The 18709-nt window shown below is 40.3% G+C and overlaps 4 protein-coding genes and 1 long non-coding RNA gene across 9 annotated transcripts in view; 4 read left to right on the top strand and 1 right to left on the bottom strand.

Annotated features, from left to right (window-relative positions):
• Positions 1-4002, top strand: LOC109545496. Its single transcript, XR_002172671.2, has 3 exons — positions 1-335; positions 3133-3386; positions 3806-4002. It is a non-coding gene; the product is annotated as an uncharacterized LOC109545496 (long non-coding RNA).
• Positions 3989-9387, bottom strand: LOC109545494. 3 transcript variants are annotated; one of them, XM_019916233.2, is made up of 7 exons: positions 8274-9385; positions 6204-7914; positions 5253-6107; positions 4645-5195; positions 4404-4551; positions 4203-4351; positions 3989-4149 (listed from the first exon to the last, which is right to left on the bottom strand). In XM_019916233.2, the coding sequence occupies exons 1-7, from the start codon at positions 9108-9110 to the stop codon at positions 4081-4083; spliced, it is 4320 nt and encodes a 1439-aa protein (XP_019771792.2). In that variant the 5' UTR covers positions 9111-9385; the 3' UTR covers positions 3989-4080. The 3 variants fall into 3 exon arrangements, with proteins under 3 accessions (XP_019771792.2, XP_048522417.1, XP_048522418.1); XM_048666460.1 differs by having other exon boundaries at positions 5253-6128; XM_048666461.1 differs by lacking the exons at positions 3989-4149; positions 4203-4351 and having other exon boundaries at positions 4441-4570; positions 5253-6128; positions 8274-9387.
• A 203-nt stretch (positions 9388-9590) lies between these two features.
• On the top strand, positions 9591-13268 carry LOC109545495 (MICOS complex subunit Mic60). Of its 3 annotated transcripts, none has more exons than XM_019916234.2 (12): positions 9591-9946; positions 10184-10355; positions 10409-10651; positions 10782-10901; positions 11171-11529; positions 11582-11812; positions 11863-12015; positions 12077-12305; positions 12356-12514; positions 12571-12717; positions 12769-12913; positions 12973-13268. In XM_019916234.2, the coding sequence occupies exons 1-12, from the start codon at positions 9896-9898 to the stop codon at positions 13148-13150; spliced, it is 2187 nt and encodes a 728-aa protein (XP_019771793.2). In that variant the 5' UTR covers positions 9591-9895; the 3' UTR covers positions 13151-13268. The 3 variants fall into 3 exon arrangements, with proteins under 3 accessions (XP_019771793.2, XP_019771796.2, XP_019771794.2); XM_019916235.2 differs by lacking the exon at positions 9591-9946 and adding an exon at positions 10015-10126; XM_019916237.2 differs by lacking the exon at positions 10782-10901.
• Positions 13269-13519: 251 nt separating this feature from the next.
• On the top strand, positions 13520-17603 carry LOC109545483 (fumarylacetoacetate hydrolase domain-containing protein 2). Its single transcript, XM_019916220.2, has 4 exons — positions 13520-14269; positions 16747-16963; positions 17020-17348; positions 17405-17603. Exons 1-4 carry the CDS (start codon positions 13992-13994, stop codon positions 17556-17558), a joined length of 978 nt encoding a protein of 325 aa, XP_019771779.2. The 5' UTR covers positions 13520-13991; the 3' UTR covers positions 17559-17603.
• A 105-nt stretch (positions 17604-17708) lies between these two features.
• Positions 17709-18709, top strand: part of LOC109545485 (histone RNA hairpin-binding protein) — a 5660-nt gene continuing 4659 nt past the window's right edge. Inside the window, exon 1 of the mRNA XM_019916221.2 lies at positions 17709-18020. Coding sequence (XP_019771780.1) covers positions 17958-18020 — 63 coding nt within the window. The 5' untranslated portion in view covers positions 17709-17957. The remainder of the gene's footprint in view (positions 18021-18709) is intronic.

Below are 18709 nucleotides of genomic sequence, written 5' to 3' on the forward strand. Positions count from 1 at the left end.
CTCGTCAATAAAAAGCACGAAAGATCATTAATGTATTTACATTGAGCCTCATCATCGGGGAATTATATAAGAGCTTCGAGTGGTGGTGAATAGTTTAAGGCTTAAGGTGACATCGCGTTATGTGCCATCACAAAAACGACAGAACACCCGACAATAGAATAATAACTTGCACAAAGGAAACAATCTCTCAATTTAACTTAAATTAACGTAGGGATGTGGGCTTCGCATATAAACCCAATTGAGGCTGATTAGCGGACAGTTGACTCGTAGTCGTGAGTGTATGTGAACGACTTTTTCCCATTGAGAAACGACGCACAATTTTGGATAATTAAGCGGTATGTTGTTTGATAATTTGCAATTAATCACGAACGATCAGAAGTTTTTCCGAAAATTGACCCCCCGCGCCTGCCCCCTCTAAGAACTAACCAGTAACAAATTTAACTAACGCTCCTAAACTTAACTACTAATCAGGGGATTCACCAACGGAAAGGTTAGAATATTCTAATTTTTTTAGCTCCTTTTTCTTTGGAACCAATTATTTGCAACAAGTTGCTGTAAACAGAACTCACGGTATATGTGAAACTGATGAGTTTTTCGCTTTTTAGACCGTCGTGGATTTTTCCGAACTTTTCGCCTGCACACGAGGCATCTTCAAAGGTGCGCCACAGGTGGTTTTAACGCCCCCGATCGACTAAAAGCCCTAAAATTCACCAGTTTCATAATTAGTTATCAAATCTGCCGGACTTTCGCGATAAAACTGTGAGTGGTGAAACCTCTGAAGATGCAAGGTTCTAAAATCCCGGAAAGTCATTAGCAGATATCTAGTAATTTCGCCCATAACTCAGAATCAAGGGATTTCCATTTATAGTAGAAACTAATAAATATTTTCCGCATAAAGACCCCTTTTCGGTTTTATTAATAAAAATTTTCATTGAAACAGGCCTGAATATGCGGGTGATTTTACCTAAGTATACACCAGTCTTAATCGGATATAATTTTAAACATTTTAACACATGCCCATACCCATGTGTGGTTCGTTGCATGTTTTAATTTAATTTCCTGTTTTTGCTTAATTGAATGAAATCGGTTGAGATATAATGGCTGTCCACCACATATGAAGCATTGTGTCCGCTTTGAGAGGCTTTATATGGCATGTAAAGCTAATTTAATCGGCATTTTCATTATCTGAACAGAAAAACGGGAGATTTCAGCCCTTAGAGCGACAGTGTTTGATCACTAATTCGTATAAAATGTAACTTTGGCTCGCTTAATATAATGTTTTTCGTTCCATTAGCAAGTTGGAGGTTTTACTGGAGCTCGTACTTGAAGCCTCCTGTGAGGTTCATTAGGAGGTAGATGCTAAGGGCTTTGTTAAACCTTTTCAAGTTCACTTCAGGTTAAACATGAAAAATACAAAATTATAAACTTCTGCACAACGATTTGGTGCATTTGTATCAAACTTTATGGGTAGTGAAGACGGGAAGAGGTGCTTTTTTTAGATAATTTTAATTTTTAACAGTGACGTGCATACCGCTTGTTACTGGGTATTTTTGAGAAAAAAACTCGTAAGCCACTGATTTTTCAAAAATTGTTTCAATTGTTCATTTGTAAAGACAAACGACTCTTTTATTTGACAACCAACCGTTTTCCGGTAAAAAAAAACATTTTGATGATAAAATTTCACATTATAAACAGTTTATTTTAAAAATTTCTTACATTTGATTGCCATTGACATCAATACACTTTAGAGCCCTATTTAGCAGCGCCACTGAAGTATTTTTGAACTTGTTCCTAGACTATGTTCAGCTGAAAATATTTTTTGCCCCAAAAATTGAAATTTAAGTACAATTACAGATTATCAAACTGATGAGTTCTACGTAATGAAGACTTATTCCATCCAGAAAACGAATCAAAATTTGTTTTGTGGATATTCAAGGTTGCATATGGAGCATAATTCGCTTTAAAATATTGAGGATTTGTGCGGTAAAAAATCGAATGAGAAAAGCTTCCAAAAACCTTGTAAATTCGGCAGTTTGATAACATTTCCAGCCATTTCTATGGCGCAAAGAGGAAAATTGTTGAGTTTTTCGGGTTTTGAGGCCATCGAAAGCCCCAAAACTTACCAGTTTCTAGCAACGACAGCAAAATCCTAACACTGTTGAAAATCATCCAGAATTTTTCTAAATTTGTACAAAAAATGTATTGGGCTGATTTCTGTTGATGGAAACTATTCACGCTCTTATAGTTAATCTCCAAAAACTCAAATTTTTTGTAATTAAAATTGTGAGTTTTTCATGAAGATTCATCTCATTCCATCCAGAAAAGCAACCGAAATGTAATTTATGGAGATTGAAAGTTGCAGATTAAGCAGAATTCGCTTAAGAAAATTGAGGATTTTTTGCTGTAAAAGATCCTCAAGAAAAGCGTCCAAAAACCTTCCAAATGCAGGAGTTTGAAAACATTTCCAGCTATTTCTGTGCCAGCGCAATGACAGAATCTGTTGGGCCTTCGGAAAACGCCTAAAACTTACCGCTTTCTTGCAATGAACGCGAAAGCCAAATATGGTTGAAAATCATCCAGAAACGGGTGTTTTGAAGTCTTATTTTTTTGGAAAGTTGTTCAGAAATTTAATAGTAGGTACGCTGATTAAAACTGTTAAAACTAGCTACGCTCTTATAGTTGTTGATCTGGAAAAAACTGGACTTTTTGCACACAGACAATAAATGAACCATCAATACTATTCAAAACTGATAAGAAAATAAAATTTCGAATTATTACAATCAATAAACTAAAGCGATAAGAGTGTTTACCCCGTAAACCTGGCTCGAAATGAGTGATATTTGGTGGTTTCGCTTTCCCACAGCAATGATTTAATTTTGGTAATCGGCACGATAAATGCTGGGCATTCTGAGAAGGACAATAAACTTAGTCAATTGTTTCGGGCAATAGTTCAGAGTGGCACGGAGAAATGAAATGAAACCAAAACTATCGGACTATAAGTGTTAAATGTGGAATTAAAGCATAATTTTATCGGCGCTCATGCTATCAGCTCTGATGACCCTCGACCCCTGTTGATATCCTGACCCCCAATAATCGATTCCACAGTCTTAACTTATTATTAAACTTTTCTAGAGAACTATCTACAAGTCTGGAAATGATGATTTCAATTTTTAAACCCGAGCCGAGAGTGAGTCTGTTGTTAATTTGCTGATGCTTCGCTCAAGGATGCGCTCCAGCAGGTAGTTAAAGCAGATGTTTTAAATGAGCCTTTTATTAGTTAGCCGTTAATGAACTTTACTCGTCACTGTAATGGCATTTAACATTTTGTTGGCTGCGAATTGGATAAAGTAAACAGCCAGTGGCTGTCCAGCAAACTTCGCTAAAGGGTGAGTGCGTATGAATAAAAACCTTTCATCTCATTCCTGCTAACGTGTTTAACATTCCCAAAGCCAAAACGGTTTTTATATGTACATTTAATGAATGCAGTAGTTCCATTAACGCTTCGGGTTTAATAAAGGGGGTCAAATAAGTCGACCCCAGTTGAATTAATGAATGATGCGGTGACTCTGCTTAAAATTTACCGGTGAATTCGTGTGACAATAAAATCTGTTAACTACACCAAAGAATCACTTTATATTTTCAAATTTCCCATCCGTTCACTTAATTTTCCTAAACAGGTTTTAGGAAAACTGTTATTGCAAGCACGCCCCGATAGTAAGCTGATAAAACCATCAAAACAGCATGTGATAAAATTGTTGTCATTCATTAAGCTTGAAAAATATTTTTCCTGCACGAAACCTTCCAGGAAAACATGCTGCATTGAAGACTTGAGTTACCTCAACCGTTCTGTTACTAAGTACTAGTGCCGCAGGAGTGCACTTGATCTCCTGCTGCTCAAGTGCTTATCAATGGGCATTGAAATCCGTCACAATCACCAGCGGGACTTTCGAAGAATCGACTGTAATTGTAATGTGTTTAAAACAATATATTTTACCAAACCTAGTCTGTTTTTATTAAATACAAAACACTACATGGATAAACTCTTAACAACTGGATCAGACTTGAAATGGCAGGCTTTCCCTACATATTATTCAGGGGTTTGTCAATGGGGAAGTTTCCTATTCCGCGCAACACAGATTTTTGCACTTTCTAAAAACACATCACAAATCAACAACGGCATAAAACTACAGTTGCAAACTTACCTTCGCAAAAATATTACTAATCAGCCGGTCGGCCGATCTCAATCGAGTTTCCCGTTGATTTATCAGTTTTTCGCGCACTTCGGGCAGCTTTTTGAAATTTTTTTTGTTGATATCCTTCATCTCACGCTCGGTGAATAACTGGAAGTTTCCTGCAAATCAACCCACTCACAATTAACCGCTTAGTCTCCAAACGAAACCTACTTTGGTCTGTTGCTTTTGTATTGTTCTGCAAAACATGCAGCTTCACATCGTCCTTCTGCTGCTCTCTGAGTATTCGGGAGTTCAAAAGAACCTGCCGTCTGTACTCAGCTGAGCAAATAAATTCTGGTCTATTCTTAATCAGGTACTCCTGAAATCGAAGCAAATAACTGATTGATTAAAAAACCTCCCAACGCCGTCTAGTCAGTTGGTTTAAATAAATCAATCGGGCAAATTGACTCACCGTTAACGTATAGGGCCCATCACTGTCTTTGTTAACTTCCTCATTCAGCGCTCGTTTGTGTGGTTTTTTGTCGCCATCAGGCCTTCGTACCTTCTTGCGTCGTTCGCGCCTCGAATGTTTCAAATCGTCCTCTTTTTTGCAGTAGTTTTCCTTATTTTTTAGACTCTTCCTCGTCCATCCGTCCTGGATTTTCAAGTCTTTAACATCGCCCTTGGCGAATTGTCGCCTTTCGGCGCTGTCGCCTTCTAAGGTCACCGTGTACATTACTCCTTTTCGAGGGCATTTGGAAACTTCCATGCGGCAACAGGTGCAATATCTTCCGGTATTTAATTGTTGCCTGGCCTGATAATGCGACCAGCAACGGCACATGAATCTCGGATTATGCGCGCAGTATCTTGGGCGGTTGTAGTAGCATCTACTGCAGACTGCCAGGGCGTCGTTTCCTTCTTGTAAGTAGCTCACTTCGGCCAGGAACGCCTTCTGCTTGCAGCAGAAGCAAATAATGCGCGAAGATCCACTGGAGGTTGAGGTTGACGAGGTTCCATCGTGAACTAAAAAACAGTTTCAAACCTTCACTTTCCTCTCGCCCTAATGGGCGAGCTACTTACCAGTGGTACTACTTTGTGAGTTAACACTTAGCCCTGTATTGGGGTTAACTTGGGAAAGACTTGGAAACTGAATGGCTACATCCATGGAGTTGCTGACCACTTTGGGTTCCGTCGCCAATTCTTGTAGCTCTGGACTACCGGAACTCTTCTGCTCTTGGTTTGAAACAGAGCCAAAAACAATCTCAGTTTGAACCGCTTGAGAGGCCGCTTCCCTATCCATCTGGGTTGAGGCTTGGTCAATATCATCCGACACTTGAACCGCATTGTTCCTCAGAAGCTTTTTGTTCGTTTGGGTTTTGGCATGATCTTCAGATCGCAAAGCTTGGCTCTCTGCATCAGTTAAGCCGGCCATATCGGATGTTGAGGAAAATTTGTCCCTCACATTTTGTCTGGAAACTGTTTGGGTTGAAGCTGTTGCTTCGCATAGGCAGCTCTGAACAGTGCGATCTTTCAGTAGCTTGATGCTTCCAGTGGACAGGCATTGTTCTTTTACCTCCTGCCGCTGTCCAGTTTGGGTTGATTCAACAGGATCTGCTTGATCAGTTTGCGTGCATCTACAGAGCAGATTTTTGCGCGAATTGGATCCTGCTTGGGCTTCGGAGTCTTCTTTCGGAGCTGGAGAAGTTTGCGCCTTTGATTCCTGGGAATGCCTTTCAGTTTGGGACGCAGCTGGATTTCTCCCCAAACTCTCAGGTTGCGATACTTGGCTAGTTTTCTCCAGGTTTGGGTCTTTTACTTGGAATTTGTCCAGCAACTTCTTGACGAAGTCGCAGCCACAGTTCGGGCTTCGGAACGTGCAACAGCATTTTTCGAACACTTTTTGAAGCGAATTGAAGTCTGCTGCTGTAACCAACTCTGGAACACAATGAAACCTAACTGATTAACAACGCGGAAAGTTGATGAAGCCAGGAACCATTCAAACAGGGCTTGCAGAAAATGACTAATACTTACCTACATCGGAATATTGAAGATCAATCGGTTCTTTGATTTCTTTCTCACTTGAAGACGGGTCTTCCTTCGAAGCTTTTGATGTTATACTATTTGGTTTGCAAACGCAAACAGCTTTCTGGCAAGCGGAACATCTGGAACCATCACAAGCACTTAAGGCCGAGGAACGCTTGGATTGGAGAGTTTCAGTTTTCGGTGGACAACTGCATACAACTTGCTTGCAGATGGAGCAAAGCGTCCGCACTTTGATATTAGTTCCGTTTTCATTGGAATTCACGATGATATCAGCTAGAACGCAATTAGCTCCATGGTTTGAGCTCTTTTGGGGGTCTGACACGACATACTCCTTGCCTTCCAGCATGTAATTGATATTCTGATCCAGAGGAAAATCCTCCCTGGTTTGTATTACGTAGTCCCTGGAGGAAGATTTGCCGGAAACTCTTTGGGCCACATGGTAAGTGCTGACCTTCGAATGCGCTGGTTTAACGCTTTTTAACTCCAGGATATTCTTCAACTTGGACAGGTGAGAGATTTCGTTGTTAATCCAGTGCAGCTGGTAGCTACGTTCATTTTCTGCAAATTTCAGTAAATAATCTTCGGAGGATTTCTTGGAGAAACTAACAGTAGACCTGGCAGTGGAACTGCTAGTACTTTCAGACGATTTATCGGGCAATATTCTTCTCTTCTCCTCAACGTTCTCTTTGTGGCACGAACATGAAGATGGTGGAAAATCGTCCGGGTTAAGTTCAGGAGTTTTAAACTGGATGCTGCCAAAGTTGTAGATTTTTGGTTTATAAGGATTGCCATAAATGTCCTTTAAGGGATGACTCTTTGGCTGTGTTAAATCGGTTGAGACATACGGAGGCTTGCAGTCGCAATTATCACCTTCAACTTGGCCTGTTCTGTACGCCAAGAGCGATCGAGCAGATGGTTGGGCACTCATTTCTTCACTAGGCATGCGTTTTTCTGCTACTGCTAGATTTTTGTCTTGCTCCAGCCGATCGGTTTCTCCAAGATTATTTGAACACCCTGTATCTCCTCCTTCTTTGAAAGCTACTCGACTCCTCTCGAGGTTTTTCTTGGGAATAAACAAATCTGAACTAGAGTTGGATTCGTTGGATGTTTCCAGCTGATTAAATTCATTTAGGAGCTTGTGGATATATTTCCTCTTGGTGCTCGACTGGAGTTTTTTCGATCTCAGAAGCTTCTGAAGTATTCGCAAATGTAAATCGATATCCTCGGAACTGGTCTTCGATAAGCTGCTGGATTCTGTAGAGGTTTTCGACAAAGATATTTGCTTTAAAACGCCAGAGACACTTGAAGTTCTTCTTTCGATTCTGGTTTGGGTGTTTTCTATGCTCGATTTTTTTTGCGTGGAATTTTTGTTCAGATTTATATACTCAAAGCTGGACGCTGATCCAGACAACTCCTCAGAAACGGCTTCAGGTTGGTCTATTGGTAGAGGAGGCTCTTGATCATTCTCACAGTTAAATTGCGTTTCTATATGCTGCTGAGTGATGTGTTCAGTTTGCACAGCTTTCGGTAGGACGGTTTTAACGTCCGATGTTTTGCAATTTACGTTGATTGGAGTCGATATGCTCAGTTCGACGATTTTTGCTTTAACATTGCGATGTATTCGATCTTTTGGCTGTTTTCTTCGGAGAACAACTGGGGGATTTAACTGCTGGGGTCTTTTGGGGCTGGATGTCTGATTCTGGAAAAGAAAGCAAGGATTGTTACTGGTTAAGATTCTTTTATAGGAAATCAGAATGAGTTTCAGGAGGAATTGTTTAGCATTGAAGGGGCTTTATCGCACCAAAACAGGTTTAAAAGTCCATTTATACTCGAAATATTAATGTCTATATAAAGCCTCAAACGGCGAAGAATATGCGTCTTACCCTGCAGCCCGGCTGCTTCTACGTGAATTTAAAATTAAAAAGCCTAAAAACGTCATGTAAGTTGACATGTTCTGTTTACGCAAAAAGCCCTCTGGTTGAGAGAAAAACGTAACAAACTCTTGAAAAACTCTGGCCTTAGCTAAACCCACTAATTGGCTAAAGGGCGATCTCTTACCTCCATCTGCAAACCCTCACCAGCTTTTTCATGGGCAGCATTTCTTTGGGACACCGGTGTAGCTGAAGACTCAGCAACCATTTGCTCTGTTACGGTTTTTCTACGCTCCGCACTCATCGCCTCTAGATAGGGAGTGGAATGGGCCCCAGGCAGGCCGATTTTCTGCTTCAAAAAGTCAAGGGTCTTCTGGAACTCCCCAAACTTTGCCACATCGGAATCTGCCTCACTGCATTTACTCGCTTTACTAGAAGATGATGGGGTTTCTGTGCTGGTGGCATGGAAGGTTTTTCTGGATGTTGGCTCGGAGTCAGTTCTGCTGCTTTGTCTGGCGCTGTTTTTTGATGACTCCTCCTTGGAAGAGCTTGAACTGAAGAGCAATAGGCCGATTTTCTCGTCGCTAGTCGAGTGAGTGATTATAGTCGAGTGAGTGATTATAGTCGAAGGCACTTTGGTATTGGGTTCCGTTTTGTCTAAAATGGGTAGCGAGGAGCTCTTTTGCAGCTTTAGGCGGCTTTTCATTACGGAGCTGTAGCCAATATCAGCGCCATTGTCCCATTCCAGTTTTCTTGAATGGCTTGAGGAGCTGCTGCTTGAAGCTTCCTGGTCAATGATTTCTTCCTCGTGTACAGTCACTTTCACTTCGGAAATTATCACTGCACTGTTAGGATGGATAGTGGGCAGAAACGTGGTAGCAGGGTCTTCGTCGTAGGCCACTATAGGCGGCAGGTAAGCAATTGAGGAGCCAGAGAAATATTTGGGGAGGTTTCGGTTTTGGGAGTATTTCTTATAGTAATCCAAGACCTGCTCGGTGGACTTGTCGTTGTCGTCTGAACTCATTTGAATGTGCGCTGAATCGATCGAATTCCCAGCTCGAAATGCGGCTTTTTTTGTAAATTGAGTCAAAACTTGTCGTTATCGAACAAACAAGTTTGAATCGGTGGAGGCGCCAGCGGGAATATTTCCAGTAGAGGGCCTATGTTTAGAAAGCACGAAAATAACGATTAAGACTCGCTGATAAATGGGAAAAGCTACTTAACGGGCAGAAATTGGTGGGTTTTTAAATAACCTTTAAAGTTTAAAAGGTTTGTTGTGTTTGCATTTAACTTTTCAAAAGTTTGAGTTGTCAAAACCGCGGTTCTGACATTCGACATATTTTTTAGCAACGTGGCATGAGCATACAATGGTTTTTATTTAAGTTTCTATTAATTAATCGGTTCTTAATGCAAAGAGTAGAATATTTTGATTAATTTCGGGTAAGAACTAAATTTTAAAGCGGCAAACTAAAAAAAACGCTGCACATTTTAATGGCAATAATTTGCAACTCTCATCTTTCAGATAGTTTTGGGGAATGCCAACAGGGGCTAAGGCTCAAGTGCACCTAACCTCTTTCTCAGCTTAAAAATTTGAGAAATTTGAGTTTGGCTGATTTTCAAGTTTTCTGCCTCCCCTCAATCCTACGTGCCCTTTTTTAAATTAGCTGACAATTATTTCAAACCCCCTGTACAAAGTAAATTCATCGTGTCTGGAAGATTACCTGTTGCATTCAATGACTGTTCGACATTAGTGCAGTTCGTCAGGCTAAAAAGGTTTATTATTCAAATCCCCAGTTTCTTTAAAGGATAATGTTGATGCTGAGAGTATTAGGCAGGCTCTTAAATAAGGGTGCCACTTGGGTAAGTAACAATTCGCATCTGCTCAGGCATAGAACTAGCAATATTTTCGATCAAGGTTAGTGTTATGTCATCTCTGTTTTTGTGCAAAACTTCACAATTTCGCTCAGGAATTATCACGAATGCAATGCACTAAAATAGGCCTTGTGTGAAATAATGCGAAGACGTTGTCGGTCCATTTCAGTAAGAGTGTAAACGATAAAGTGGATTTAATTGATCAGTATCTTCTTGGGGTTGCAGAAGCTTTTAAATGCGCCCCATGCTAAAGAACAGCTACCAAGATCGGCAAATTGCCTTTCCTGCATTCATCCAGGACGTCGCCAGTACAGCAACAAACCCATTTGTCCCCCAAATCAGCAAAAGAAAGAGCGGGAAACTGGGGGAGGTGGAGGAAAGTTCCTTTTTACTATAGGCAAGGCTTGGGCAAAGCTTACATTCCAAAAGTTAACTCTGTTGATTATTTAGGGGCAATAACATTGGCTGGCGGAGCAACTTTAGCCTACGCTAAATACGACGCAGACTTCCGGAAAACGTTAACAACCTACCTGCCTTTCACTGAGCCAGTTTTAGACTCAGTCGACAGCTTATCTCCCGCAGCTTTATATGAATCCACTAAAAAGTCAATTTTAAGCTCATTCTCCGGTGGTGATGACACGAAACAACTGCCTGGAAATCAGGACCCGATTCCCGAACCCAAAGAGTATAAAGGTAAAGATGTTTGTGGGATTTACTAGTGTTCATCTTGCGTAATAGTAGTTTCGCTAAATGTTGTTTGATTTTAATGGTGTTATCGAGCTATTTGGCTTTCACTAACAGAAAAACTAACTGATTTACTTAGCGCCGCCGCCGATTTTGCCCGCTTTGGAAAAGGAAGTGAAACAGCACGAAGAAATCTACAGTGAAATTCGTATAGAAAAGACTGACAAAGATTGCCACTGCGAGTCGGAAGTTGACATTGGTATTAACTTTGTTCAGTAAACTAGAATAGACTCTTTTTTAACGAATGAAAAAAACACTCAACGATTACTGAGCTCTGAACCGTGACCAAGCTGGGTTATTCACATTAAAGGTCGCATTTAATTTTACTTTTTAACAGAGTTTATTACCATTAGTTGTAACGTTCTCATGCATCGCTTGCCATTAGTGATTTTTACATTTTCCCATCACTTGCAAAGTAGCAGAGCGTTTTCTCAATAGACCGCCATTGATGTTTCCCATGCCTTATAGCCGGAGCTCCCAAGCCTCAATTGGGCCCCACAAACACCAAATCTCTAGCCGATCTTGAACAGAAGATTTGCAAATCAGCCGAAGATGCGGTGAATGCTTACAACAAAGCTGTCCATGTTCTACTCAGCTACAATCGCGATATTGAGTACATCATAGACGAGGCTGTGAACGAAATCAAGCCGGAAATTTGGGACAGCATTAGAGATAAAACGCGCCAGAAGAACGAATGCATACGGAGGGCGCAAGAGAAAGCAGACGAAGCTACCAAGGACGTAAATCGGCTAAAGGAGCTGATTTCCAGTCCGGATTTCGATGCGCCTGATAACACCAAAGTTATTATAAGGAACAACATTTCAAAGGTAAACAACCAGTTTTCTTAGTAGGAAAATGTACATTTTTATATTGTTCCAGGTTCAGGATGATGTGGAAACTGCTAAACGCGCATTGGCTTCCGAGTTGAAACACGGCAATGTAACAGAAAAATATTGGGATAAAGTGGAAAAGGCGCGAAAGAACTTTTCCGAAGAGCTAGAAATCCTTTTCCCCAATGTCGATATATCCAAAAAACGCCTGAGCGTCGACCATGAGGATCTGGATTTATTCATTTTGCACGTCTACGCCAATGTGCTGTTCTATCAAAAGGTAAATTGCAAAATATTACTCCCCCAGTCATAGTGTGGCACATTTTTCAGGAACTCGCTAAAATGGAAACAATGTTACAAAGTAGAGTGGACCACGCTGTAGAAGAAGCGAAAAGAGGCGGCTTGGAGCCGTTAACAGTCGCCCAAATCTGTGAGGCAGTAGAACAGGAGAAAAGACGATTAACTGCATGCTTCCAACAGCAGGTTGTCTATTTTAATTTGGCCAATTCAATGACAATTTTTTTGCGCTTTGTTGTCTACTCAGGTGCTAAAGTTGCGGAAAGAGGCCGAACAAGAACTGTGCCAACAACTAAAGCGACAATCGCAAGCCTTTAACGACCACCTAGCAGAGGCGATTAAAATGAGGGAAATTGAAATCGAAAGACTCTTGTCGAGGAAGTTTGATGAACTGTTGGAGGAAGAAAGGTGCCGGTTCAAGATGCAAATATCGGCAATGGTGGGGCGACTGCGGGGGCTGGATGAAGGCATTAAAGGTGGGGCTATTCAGCTATAAAATATTGCCTAAACATGGTTTTACTTACAGCTAGAAACGATGCTGATGCCTCCTCAAAACAAGCTCAAGTGTTGTGGAGCGCCTGTCAGTCTCTTTTAAGAGCAATCAGGACTGGGTGTCCTGGAATAGCTTGGAAGGATCAAATTCGCCCCTTGGAGCCTGAAATTAACGCCGTTGTTAGATCGGCAGGTAAGCAAATCTAGCACACCTTTGTGTGGTTTGTTTTGAGAGATTTTTGTTTTTAGCCCCAAATGATGAGCTGGTCTCAGTGGTGATTAACGGCATTCCGAAAGAAGCAAAAGAAAGAGGAGTTTTTCCCGAAGACGCTCTTAGAGAGCGGTTTTTTAAGGTTGAGAAAGTAGCGCGAACAGTTGATCTGGTTCCATCTGAAGGTGGGTTGATGATGACTATTTGCCACCCAAAAAAATGAGAGTGTCTTTCAGGTGCCCCCCTTCCTGTGCATGTGTTGTCGTACATCCAATCCCTTTTGCTGATTAAATCGCCCAGCCCCATTCCGCAAGCTGAGCTGAATGATGAGAAAGCCGATTTCAGCCAATTGAACACCAACGAGATTCTGCAAAGAGCTAGGTATACAGAGAATATGGAGAATGCTGGACTAGGATGGAGCAATTTTGTGTTTTTTTCAGATATTGGCTGGATCGTGGCGATTTTGCGCAAGCCCTAAAGTACATGAACTTGCTGAAAGGGGCCCCCCGATGTGTGGCTAGACAGTGGATGAATGAGACCAGAATTCTACTGGAAACACAACAAGCTGCCACCACTCTGATGGCACACGCAGCCTCTAGCGGCTTGATGTACTTGTAACTGATGGAAAAGCTGAAATATTGTTGAGAAGTAATCCACTTTTTTGAGGTGTGTATGTGCACATTGAAATTATTTATTGTTGATGCCAACTTTATGAAAATATATCAAATCGAACTAATTTTGAGTTTTTCTTTTCACCATTTACAGACAATTTCCTCTGCCAGTGTCGGTTTAATACTTTAATGCCCAAAGAGTTTTTCACCTAAAAACAGTGGGCGCAGCACGTTTTTACGGTCCCTGGTATTACATAACGGTGCCGGGTTATTACTAAATCGATAAATATCTGGGGAATATTGCGCAATACTCGGTGTGTTCATTAAAACTCGCTTTGCTAGTTAATTGGGAGCCAAAGCGTGTTTCCTTGTTGTTATCACGCAAACAGTACACAAGTTAAGTCACATATGAATGTGGGGTTTTCACTTAATCTGTTATCCATAACTCAGACTTATATAGCGTCGGAGTCCCGTGGTGGTTTATTTTTAACTCTTTTTAACTAAACATCGGGCCTGTTTAGCACAGATTTACGTTTTCAATAATACTTTTCAATTATTCGTCATTATTACTTAGTAATGGTCATGGGTTTTTAATGGCAATTTAGTGCAGCTAACCATCTGCTTTGGGATTGTTTCTTCTGGTAAAATTGGGTCGTTTAGTGCCATCCGAGGCGTTTTACCTGCATAAGTCGGCCAGTGGGCAAAGAGACAAGAAGCCTTATCGTGAGAACGTGAACGGTTTATTATCAGCAAATTGATAAAAACAGTTGATTGCGTCCTTGGAACATTCAACTACCGTTAAGTGTTGAGCATCCACTTGCTCATTATCTGTTTTTTTAACAATTAAGATGAGCATAAACTTGAACAGTGTCGCAGTGCATTTATGCAGCCAACTACTACGCAGTAAAAATTTGCTGGGAAGTTCTGTTAGACGGTTTTCCCTCACAAGCAAAAGTAACATGAGGTACGTGCAATACAAGAACAAGAATGGCGGAAATCAGTATCTGGGAGCTCAATTGTCCATAGGAGGAGACATTGTGGATATCAGCTCGGTCGATTCGTCTATACCCAATAATTTGGTGGAATTCCTAAAACTGGGACAGTCTACCTATGAAAAAGCCCGAAGGTGAGTTTCTATCATTATATAAGCAGCTGCTGTACTTATTCCTAATATGGCCAAATGTTCTCTATAACTGAGATTGTTGCATTCCCGAAACATGTGGTTTGGATTAAAGTATGAAAATACGGTGAAAACGTTAATATTTAGAGGTTTACAACATGGAAAGTTAGTCGAGTTGACTTAAGGGTTATTGACCATTTAAAGTCGCTTTGAAATCATCAACAACTAAGATTACGTTAATTACCATGTTTATCGGTATTAAAGTATAGCTGGCAATTAGAATTCTCAGTGAGTTGAGATTTTTAAATCTACTGTTTTCCTGCTCTTTTTTTTAAACACAGTTTTTAGCCTTCATAAATTCATTTCTTATTGATTGGACAATAACAACCTTTTCTATTAGAACGGGAACAAATGGGCAATAACAATGACAAAGAGCAGAATAAACACATAAGAAACAACATAGAAATTCTAAAGAATTGGTTGCTTAATTTATTCGGTATCTTTTACTACCTATATTTTGCGAAAAGTTTTTTGTTTTCAGTTTCAGTACAATTTTTCACTATTCAGTGAAAACGGTTGTAATAAATACAATAATAAAGAAATACGCATAAATGCCGCCTTCGAACCTAAGGAAATCCTAAATTATTAACTTATCAAACTGGCAAAAGTTTTTAAGCGGATTCACATGAGACTGAAAAACAAGAGCTAAAGTTAGTAGCCATCCAATGCTTGCAAATAGGAAATTTACCCGAAAAGTGGAAGAATGTTAAACAAACTAAGAAATTAAGACTAAGTAAAATCTGAACTCTCAAAAACTACTAGTAAAATCTTTGAAAAACACCCGATTTCTAGCAGAGAGTAATAAGAGAACGCGACATAAATGTTCACCCAATATTTAGACAGCTTTACCTGCTCCAAATAAATATAAACGAAAACAAAGCACGAAAAGGCAAACGTTTGCACTGTTAGCAGACAATATGGTGACTGAATATTTATTTAATAAGGATGAAGATATAAAGAAGCTTCTGAAGCCAAAATATTACATAAATGCACTAAAAGCGAAACAACCCAAAACATTTAATACGATGATAAAACAGAAATTGCTTGGAAACATACAGTGTGGCCCAACGTGAAAAAGCATTGTGTGTTGAAACGAGGGGTGTTGCGACCTCTAACTTGAACGCCACTGGGCAAATGTAAATTTTACAATAAATTCAAAAATGCTTTGTTTCCTGCACTAAAAGTACTTGCTCTTGGCCAAATGCCTTAATTTTAGCGGTTTCTTGAGAAGAAACATAATTCCTGTCTCTACGTGTACAAAATGCGGTTTTCTAAACCAAAAGGTAATTGGCAAGTCTTTAGATGATTAGAAAATGGAAATTGCCTAATAATATACAGGTCGGCTTCAGCACCTGTGTGCTTAAAAATACTTTGGAAAAACAGCCCTCACTTTAGACGTTGAGGCGCATCCACCGGTGTGCCTAGAAAAGTTGCTTGTTGAAGGGGTACAATAAGCTAGATTTCAAGGGCGGATCCAGGGGGGGGTCATAGGGGTCATGACCCCCCCATTCAATTCTCTATCCAACGATGCCAAAACAAATTCTGTGGCTCGAATTGTTCTTGAGAAACTTCGAAAAAAGCAGCGTCATGTTCAAGTGGATTTTGCAATTCAAAAAAAACCACGCAAACCTAAAACTTCTTGAATTCAAGCATTCTTTGAGAAAACGGCCAGCATTTCCTTATCGATTGTTTACTTTCTAAAAAGGTCATTTACTTCTCTCTAAAATGATGTACAAATGAGCGTTCTTGCTCATTTTGCCTCCGAGATATGAGCAAATCCGGGACGAAAAATATGAAATTTTGGCATAATCTTGCACTTAAGTGTGTGATATTCAAATTTCGCTTTCTGGGTCAAAACTACTCGAATTTTCTCACCAGCGTTGTTACGACTGAATCGAGTTTTCAATTCTCTATCCAACGATGCCAAAACGAATTCTGTGGCTCGAATGGTTCTTGAGAAACTTCCAATAAAGGCCATTTAGTTATCTCTGGAATGATGTAAAAACGAGCGTTCCTGCTCATTTTGCTTCCGAGAAACATGCAAAACGGGATAGAAAACATGAAATTTTGCAATAATCTTGCGCCACCCTTGCACAAAACGACGATCAATTTTCTGATTTCATAAATAACAGTATTTTTTCTACATAACCCCCCCCCCTGACTTTCAAGCTGGATCCGCCCCTGCTAGATTTGTGCCCATAACTTTTATGCTACAGACATAGAGTAAGTAAAAGTAAGTACTTATTTTACTTTCTCTATAGCTACAGGGCAAAATGGAAGTATGAGAGCACTTTTCGAAACGCCATTATTGTACCTTTACACAAGCAAAAACAGCCCAAAAATCCCTTAGCATCTGTTCTGAATATAGTAAATTATATATTAAATTAAGCAAGCAATACTGATATTAAATGAACCTTTTGCAGGATAATCGCGGATAGCAAATCGATAACGCCCATCGCAGACGCAATTTTCCTGCCGCCTGTGACCAATGGCGATAAAGTGGTTTGTGTTGGGCTTAACTACAAGGGTCACTGCGATGAACAAAAACTCGCCTATCCAAAGGAGCCGATGTTTTTCAGCAAATTCTCGTCGGTTGTTGTTGGCCCATTCGACAATGTGATCATCCCGCCCATTACCAATGTAATTAACCCGTCTGTCTGATTGGCTGATCGCTTAACCGTCGTAAATAATTTCAGCAAGTTGATTGGGAAGTGGAACTGGCAGTAGTGATTGGCCGGCAAGCCAAAGCAATCAGGCCCGATCAAGTGCAGGATCACATTTTCGGATACACAGTGGCCCAAGATATTAGCGCGAGAGACTGGCAAAAGTCGAGAAACAATGGACAGTTTCTACTGGGGAAGTCGATGGACACTTTTTGTCCGTTGGGGCCTGCAGTGGTGACGCGAAGTAAAGTCGACCCCAGTGATTTGGCCATTAAAAGCTGGGTGAATGGGGTTTTGAAGCAAAGTGGCAACACTTCAGAGCTGATTTTTAAAATCGACTTTTTGGTTTCGTACTTATCGCAGTGAGTGTTTGTCGGCAGTAAAGAGAAACTGACTTTTTAATGAAATTTTTTTCTAGAATTGTCACTTTGTATCCTGGCGATATTATTCTAACAGGAACGCCAGCTGGTGTAGGCGTGCATAGAAACCCGCAGGAATTCCTAAAACCTGGAGATGTCCTGGAAAGCGAAATCGAAGGAATTGGTAGGCTTAAAAATACGATATCTGGATGAGATTTATCGTTTTTGCTTCAGCAATAAATATCCATTGTTTTCCAACTGCCCAGGATTGTATTTGTTTATCCTTTATATTGTTATTTTTATGATGGAATTTAGGGCCTATCGCCTCGTTGCCACACAAGTCGAGTCAAGTAGCCGTTGCCGCCATTCTTCGTTATAACATAACCTGAAAAATCTAGCTGAATCAAGTTGATATTTTTCGAGTTTGTGTTGCGGAGTTGTAGGAGTAAAGTTGTTTTCGGTTATAAGTGTAACTCAAAATTCAAGATCGTCTATCTGTGTAAAATACAGCGACAGAAACGTCGGTTTAGTTAGTGATTGCGCTATTAACTCCATGAGTGATTCTATTTAAGCGCGTTTTATAACCATACCTGAAAATTCAACCTCAAAGGAATGGCGTACGTTCGAAAACTTTCAATGAACGCTGTTCTGAAAGATGCCAGAATATTTGACGATGTAAGTATTGCACATCATTCTATGCGAAGTTGCGATCTAGAAGGCAAATTCCATAAGTTTTCCACCTGTTTGGTTTGCTTGATTTTAAGCACATTTTCCCGAAAAATGGCGTTAGCCCAGCACCACCATTGCCGCCTTGAGTATGCTCAGGACGACCACAGAATCATTTCGATATTAACCGGAACACTGCCATTGCTATTTTGGGTGAAACTAAAGGTCAACAAATCTCTCACTCTCAGGATTATCCAATCTTTTCGACAAATTTTAGGTTTTTTTGTGGTTATGGGGGTGCAATTTTACTGCCTGTTTGAAGGTGCCTCCATGTGTTTCGTTCTATTTTGGTTTTTTAAATTCAACTTACTTGAGCCTCCCAGTTCCCCAGCCTGGCCTTAGCAAAGTACCAGGGCTGTTAATTTAAGAATAAGAATCTTTTAATGCAACTATTAGTTTTTTTTTAAGTTTTTGCGGCTATCCCTCGAAACCAGGGGCGGATCCAGCTTTATGTAGAAAAAATACAGTCTTCTCTTGTTTATAAACTTAGAAAAATGATCGTCGTTTTGTGCAAGGGTGGCGCAAGATTATTGCAAAATTTCTTGTTTTCCGTCCCGTTTTGCATGTTTCTCGGAAGCAAAATGAGCAAGAACGCTTGTTTTTACATCATTCCAGAGATAACTAAATGGCCTTTATTC

The sequence above is a fragment of the Dendroctonus ponderosae genome, unplaced genomic scaffold (assembly GCF_020466585.1).
Source record: "Dendroctonus ponderosae isolate FM_Combo_2020 unplaced genomic scaffold, Dpon_F_20191213v2 Dpon_F_20191213_5, whole genome shotgun sequence".
Classification (NCBI taxonomy): domain Eukaryota; kingdom Metazoa; phylum Arthropoda; class Insecta; order Coleoptera; family Curculionidae; genus Dendroctonus; species Dendroctonus ponderosae.

What these genes read in the sequence shown, in the direction of transcription:
- LOC109545494 (XM_048666460.1), bottom strand. Translation starts at nt 9,110, where the DNA reads ATGAGTTCAGACGACAACGACAAGTCCACCGAGCAGGTCTTGGATTAC. An exon ending in TCTTCAATATTCCGATGTAG is followed by an intron (nt 6,129 to 6,203) that starts GTAAGTATTAGT and finishes GTTGTTAATCAG; the next exon opens with TTAGGTTTCATTGTGTTCCA. An exon ending in TTAGTAATATTTTTGCGAAG is followed by an intron (nt 4,150 to 4,202) that starts GTAAGTTTGCAA and finishes ATGTGTTTTTAG; the next exon opens with AAAGTGCAAAAATCTGTGTT.
- LOC109545495 (XM_019916234.2), top strand. Translation starts at nt 9,896, where the DNA reads ATGTTGATGCTGAGAGTATTAGGCAGGCTCTTAAATAAGGGTGCCACT. An exon ending in TAAATAAGGGTGCCACTTGG is followed by an intron (nt 9,947 to 10,183) that starts GTAAGTAACAAT and finishes TTGGGGTTGCAG; the next exon opens with AAGCTTTTAAATGCGCCCCA. An exon ending in ATGTGCTGTTCTATCAAAAG is followed by an intron (nt 11,813 to 11,862) that starts GTAAATTGCAAA and finishes CACATTTTTCAG; the next exon opens with GAACTCGCTAAAATGGAAAC.
- LOC109545483 (XM_019916220.2), top strand. Translation starts at nt 13,992, where the DNA reads ATGAGCATAAACTTGAACAGTGTCGCAGTGCATTTATGCAGCCAACTA. An exon ending in ACCTATGAAAAAGCCCGAAG is followed by an intron (nt 14,270 to 16,746) that starts GTGAGTTTCTAT and finishes AACCTTTTGCAG; the next exon opens with GATAATCGCGGATAGCAAAT. An exon ending in TTGGTTTCGTACTTATCGCA is followed by an intron (nt 17,349 to 17,404) that starts GTGAGTGTTTGT and finishes ATTTTTTTCTAG; the next exon opens with AATTGTCACTTTGTATCCTG.